The sequence below is a fragment of the Sinocyclocheilus anshuiensis genome, unplaced genomic scaffold (genome assembly GCF_001515605.1).
Source record: "Sinocyclocheilus anshuiensis isolate Anshui unplaced genomic scaffold, SAMN03320099.WGS_v1.1 scaffold13, whole genome shotgun sequence".
Lineage (NCBI taxonomy): Eukaryota > Metazoa > Chordata > Actinopteri > Cypriniformes > Cyprinidae > Sinocyclocheilus > Sinocyclocheilus anshuiensis.
The window spans coordinates 1,638,620-1,644,951 of NW_015538026.1; the positions used below are offsets into that span (position 1 = coordinate 1,638,620).

At 46.2% G+C, this 6,332-nt stretch overlaps 1 protein-coding gene across 3 annotated transcripts in view; it reads left to right on the top strand.

The window, feature by feature from the left end:
- Positions 1 to 6,332, top strand: part of LOC107679569 (monoglyceride lipase-like) — a 21,568-nt gene that overhangs the window by 10,761 nt on the left and 4,475 nt on the right. For all 3 annotated transcript variants that reach the window (XM_016475165.1, XM_016475172.1, XM_016475157.1), the window contains one exon: positions 3,750 to 3,886. In XM_016475165.1, the coding sequence (XP_016330651.1) occupies positions 3,750 to 3,886 (137 nt within the window). The remainder of the gene's footprint in view (positions 1 to 3,749; positions 3,887 to 6,332) is intronic.

The window sequence follows — 6,332 nt, forward strand, 5'->3', positions numbered from 1 at the left end:
GCCGGCAGTCCGGCCCTTCTCAGCGCTCTCAGTACGGCCCGCACATGCTCCATATGCCGCTGCCAGTCGTTACTATAAATAATAATATCATCTAGATAAGCAGCAGCATATGTCGCATGCGGCCGAAGGATCTTATCCATGAGGCGCTGAAATGTGGCCGGCGCCCCGAACAACCCGAACGGAAGCGTAACGAATTGGTGCAATCCGAATGGCGTGGTGAAGGCTGTTTTTTCTTTGGATAGAGAAGATAAGGGGATCTGCCAATATCCTTTAGTTAAATCCAGCGTCGAATAAAAACGAGCTGCACCCAGGCGAGTCTAATTCTGCCTGAACCACCTTTTTTTTGTGCTCAGGTAAATGATATGGCCGGCTGCGAACCACCACACCCGGCTCGGTTTCTATGTGATGCTGTATGAGGTCTGTTCGGCCAGGTAGGGGCGAGAACACATCTGCAAACGCTGCCTGTAGCTTGGCTACGTCAGCAAGCTGCGAGGGCGAGAGGTGATCTCCCCCAGGGGCCAGAGCTAGAGATTGCAGTTTAGTATTTACCTCTGGCCCGAGATCTTCCTCCCCACTCACCGCCGTCGCTAGGATCACTGACTCCGCCTCACTCCATTTTTTTAGGAGGTTGCGGTGATAAATCTGATGTGCCCCGCTCCTATCTGTACGAACGACCTCATAATTAAGATCCCCAATTCATCGTGTGACCTCAAAGGGTCCTTGCCACTTGGCGAGTAATTTAGAGCTAGATAATTGAGATCTCCCACTCGCCGTGTGACCTCGAAGGGTCCTTGCCACTTGGCGAGTGATTTAGAGCTATAAATTGGGAGCAATACAAGCACTTTATCTCCCGGTGCAAAATCACTTAATCTGGTTCCCCGATTGTACAGCCGGCTCCGTCAGTCCTGGGCCTGTAACAGATTCTCCATAGACAGCCGCCCCAAGGTGTGGAGTTTTGTTCTCAGGTCCAGCACGTATTGAATTTCATTTCGGCTTTCTGAAGGCCCGTCCTCTCAAGTTTCTCTCAGGACGTCCAGCACCCCGTGGGGCTGACGCCCATAGAGAAGCTCAAAGGGGGAAAACCCCGTGGAGGATTGGGGGACCTCCCGCACAGTGAACAAGAGGGCTTCCAGCCACCTGTCCCAATTTTTGGCGACTTCGTGAACGAACTTCCGAATCATGGTTTTTAACGTGCGATTAAACCGTTCCACCAGCCCGTCTGTTTGTGGGTGGTAGACGCTGGTGTTTCGCCGAAATGTTGCGAAGCGCGACTGCTTCAGGGTATCTTGTTGTATAATCCACTAGGACTAATGCAAAGCGATGCCCGTGTGCCGATCGCTCTAATGGCCCGATGAGGTCCATACCAATTCTTTCGAAGGGGGCCTGCATTAGAGGAAGAGGGCGCAAAGGCGCTTTTGGGGAGGCCGGTGGATTTACCAGCTGACATTCACGACAAGCCGCGCACCACCTGCGCACATTCTCGTGAATGCCCGGCCAAAAGAATCGGGCCATGAGACGATTTAGTGTCGCTGCCTGTCCTAAATGTCCCGCCATTGGATTACAATGAACCGCCTGGAAAAGCATTTCCTGACGGCTTTTAGATACCAACAATTGGGTTGTATCCTGCTTTGTCTGAATGTCTTGTGTCACTCGGTACAACCGCTCCTTTAAAACAGCAAAATAGGGATACGAGAGCGGACGGTCGGGATGGAGAGGCTGACCGTCGATGGTCTGAACCTGTTCAAATGCCCGTTTTAGGGACTCATCCTGGGACTGTTCCAGGGGGAAATCATCACGTTCAGAGAGGATTAGCCTCTCCTTCGCGCACCGTTCCCCTGGCTCAGTATCCCGCGGTCCCAGTTCAGCTTCTCCCACGTGCGCGTCCGCTCCGTTCTCCGTTCTACACAAACACCCCAGTAATTGACTAAATGCTGGCCAATTCGTCCCCAAAATTAGCGGATGCCGGAGGTGCGGATTAATTGCAACCTCCACACTATGTTTTTGACCCCGAAATTGAATCAGCGCGGACATTAGAGGATATTTCACCACATCCCCGTGCACACACCACACCGGAACCATGCGGCTTCTATCCAATGCCTCGAGCTGAATCAGGCTTTGATGGATCGAGGTTTGGATACAACCTGAAACCACCAACGCGAGATAGGTACCCCCCTTAATACTCACAGGTATTTGGTGCAGACCAGCTTGATCGGGGGCAGCCTGTGGGTCGTCCGGGACCCGGATCAGTGCTCCGACTTCCATCACCGGGCACCGGTCAATGAAATGTCCGGGGTCCCCACAACGCCAACAGGCCGGCCCAGACTTTCCCGCCGCCCTAGTGGCAGGAAGTGGGTCAAGGGACTGGCCTGGAGAGAGCAGGAAAAAGGGAAGTGCTGTGGATCCCGCCCCGGCTAGCCCTGCCCCCCTGGGCGGTGCTCTCGGGCCAGCGGCAGACTCCGGAGGCAGCCCGCCCCGTCCCCGGGGAGGGACTCGAGGAGTGATTCCCGGACAGGACCTAGGAAAGGGAACAGGACGGGGGGAAGAAACATTAGGGGAAGAGAGAGAGAGAGAGAGACCGCTGGCAAGGATTCGCCGACTCCGGGGCACGCCACCATCTCGTCTTCCGCCAACTGGATGGCCAGGTCCAGCGACGCCGGGTGGTGGCACTGGACCCACTCAGCCGTCTTCTTCGGGAGACGGCCGATAAACTGCTCCAGCACCACACGGTCGAGGATCTGCTCGACGTCGCTTCCCCCGGCCAGCAGCCATTTGCGGCAGGTGTCCCAGAGCTGTTGAGCCAACACGAAGGGCCGGCCCCTTTCACCCAGATCCAGTGACCGAAACCGCTGGCGATGTTGTTCTGGGCTCCGGCTGACCCGCTGCAGGATAGCTCGCTTCAGATCGGTGAAGACCAGGAGGTTTTGAATGGGCAGTTGTTGGGCCGCCACCTGCGCCTCCCCTGAAAGCAGTGGTATAAGACGCACTGGCCAGTGCTCTCGCGGCCACCCACATGCCTCAGCCTCTGGATCGTCCTGTGGTCCCATTTTGTTCAGGGTCAGATGAGAGGGGCCGACGGTGGTCCTCGATGTCGGCCCTCCTGCCCGACCCTCCTGGTCCATCCAGCTCCGGCTTAGTAAGGAAGGAAGAAGTCGGAGTCAGCGTGACTGAGGCTCGTGGCAATTTATTATGGTTCCCTTGGGAACAGCAAAACAGGCAGGCGCTCAGGCGCTTCAAAATAAACAAAACTTATATCGCACTTCTGCGGTTCTCTAGCCACAGGTCACAGTCTTTCCCCACGACACGAGTCCTCAGTCTGTCTCGTCTCCCCCTCTCTGCTTCCCCTGAGGCTTTTTACGGTCTCTCCAGGCCAATCACTGAAACGAGAAGCAGGTGAATGTCATTTTGCACTTGACCTACTTACTCACCGTTCGTCTCCGACCGCTCTCTCCCGCTGCAGACTCCGCTAAACCACGCCCCCTCACCACAGTCTGTATACCACATGCTTTTTTAAATTTCTATTCTATTCTATTCATTTGTTTGTTCCATTATTCATTTTATGTTAATTTGCTTGACTAAATATCATGTCAGCTGTTTGCCAAAATTTCCTGCACTCTTTGTGAGCTGTTGGCATGGGGTTGTGAGTGACAGTCTTCTTTTATCTCCTGTTTAAAAGGAGAGCTGATATACAAAGACATGAGTGAGGGGAAACATATGTTTTGAGTATAATTCTCTTTCTCTTTCTGTCTCAGTTGGTCATGGCCAGAGTGAAGGTGAGAGAATGGATATCAAAAACTTTCAAATTTACATCAGAGATGCCCTCCAGCACATTGACATCATGAAGGGCCGGTACCCCAATATGCCAGTCTTCATCATTGGACACTCAATGGTAGGACACCGTCAATAGATTTTGAAACCAGTTCGCCGTGTTTTTCCATAAGCAGAGAGAGGTCAAATGCCTTTTATAAGCCTGTTCACACCAAGAACGATGGTTCTCAAGATTAGATGACAAATAATCCTACATTTTCAGTGTAAAAGCTATGACTGTGAGTGAGAGTGAATATACGTTAATGTAAGCGAAAGAGAGTAGACCACACTTGTATTTTCCTAACCACAGGAACTTTTTGCGTAGTTAGGCATGTGATCAAAATTTTGGGGCATTTTAATATTTTATTTTACATATTGATTTGTGTTGTATTGTATTCAAGGCAAGGCAAGGCAAGGCAAGTTTATTTATATAGCACATTTCGTACACAATGGTAATTCAAAGTGCTTTACATAAAAGAAAGTAAAATAATCATAAAAAAAATAATAATAATAATCACAAAAATAAAACAAGGAATTTAAAAACTTTGAAATGATTTAAAAATTGATTTAAAATGAATTTAAGACAGTTAAAATTTGGTTCTTTCTCATTATTTTACTTAGTATTCATGCTTTCATGCAGCTCTGTTTTTGGCAGCCACCAACAAGTGTGCAAATGTCTCATTCATATTTACATGTTTCCTACATTTATATTAAAATTCTTTCTGAGAATCAGACATGTCACAAAAGGTGTAAATATTTTTAGAGGGGGAATTTCTATGCTAACATTTAACACTCCGTTTAATAACTATTCCAAGCTATTTACGACTGTTGGAAAAGATAAAGTAAACTATTTTGAACTGTCTGTGACTCATGGGGTGGAGGACACAGGAAGACCGTTTGCTTTTGCTTTGTTGCTTTTCCAATGTTCAGTATGTGTTAAACCCAAATTGTGCATGACTGAGTGTGAACAAAAAAAATCCAGCTGGAAGCTCTTTACCTTTGTTTTTTGCTCAAGAGTTCCTATTAATAAAACAGACCAGCTGCATACTCAAGAAGCTTCATGAGCCCTAAAGACTAGAAATGTGTCTGCACTGTATTTCTGTGGGACATCACTATCACAAAGTCGTGATCTCTCTTTTCTGGGATAGTTGTATGGTATAAATATCCTACTGCACGGGTGTCCTGGTAAAGGAATCCTTTATGTACAGTTAATACCCACAATGCACTTCTCTCCTGTTCCTTCAGAGTTTTCCAACTCTAAATAATGAAATGTGTTTCTGCTGCTCTCCATCTCTCTTCCTTTTTCTTGACTTTAATTTAGGTCTTCCACTTGCTTACTCTCTAATCTAGTATCTTATGTAATACCAGTCTGTTTGGTCCTTATGTAATCACAGTCTTTAATAAGAAATATGGAAAATGAAAGGATTTTACGCAATACTTCCTGTAAAGAAATTTCCAATTAGGTGTGTCTTGTTACCTCCAGTCGTTGGACTATATGTCCTTGTACTTTTCACTTCCTGTGACCTGAGGAACTGAAGCTACTGGCTGAATAAACATTTGCTTTCCTGTCACATGTTTACAGATGAAAACGAGATCTCTCTCTCTCTCTACAGGTGCATCTCAATAAATTAGAATGTCGTGGAAAAGTTCATTTCAGTAATTCAACTCAAATTGTGAAACTCGTGTATTAAATAAATTCAATGCACACAGACTGAAGTAGTTTAAGTCTTTGGTTCTTTTAATTGTGATGATTTTGGCTCACATTTAACACATGTACCGATGCAAGCTGTTGTGAGTGTAATTATCTGTGTGTAGTTTGTGCATTTGAAACTTTACTCCCAGGGATGCAAAAATTCCAAATTAAAAAGCAATTACCGTATAATCAAATCAAAGCAGACCACCTATTTTTTTTTGATGATGCTTCTAGAGTTAGTGTGCATTTGTAGTGTGTCTAAACTGAGTGTGTGTTTGGGTTTGTATGTCTGCTCTGAGTGTTTGTGTGCGAGTGAGTATCTTAAATCGGCCCATTATTGGAGTCTCTTAGAAATGTGGTGGGAACTGTTCTTTAATCTCTCCACCTCTTTTGAATCCTGGCCTCTATTCATGAATATTCATAGATAGGATCATAATAGAAACAAGATGAAGAAACCAGAGGAGCAGAGCATCAGAAAATTACAAATTAGAGGTTTCTCACTCATATTTACTCATGTGAGGATGGAAAACATGTTTATTGTCAAAGATGATTTTTCATTAAGTGTATAACCAACATAATATTAATGCAGGGTTTGTAAACTTTTTGATACAAAGGACCCCAATGATTTTCAGCTTGCAATGGATGCCCTTCCTAAAATATAAAGACAGCTATATATTTTAATGTATACAAAACCCAAAAATTAAGCATGATATTATAAAAACAACATGCTGTTTACAAAATTAAATAATTAGCTTTTATATTATATTTACAGTGTACCACTTTTAGAGTACTGTTCAATGTAAATATAATATAATACCCCCCCCCCCCAAACAAA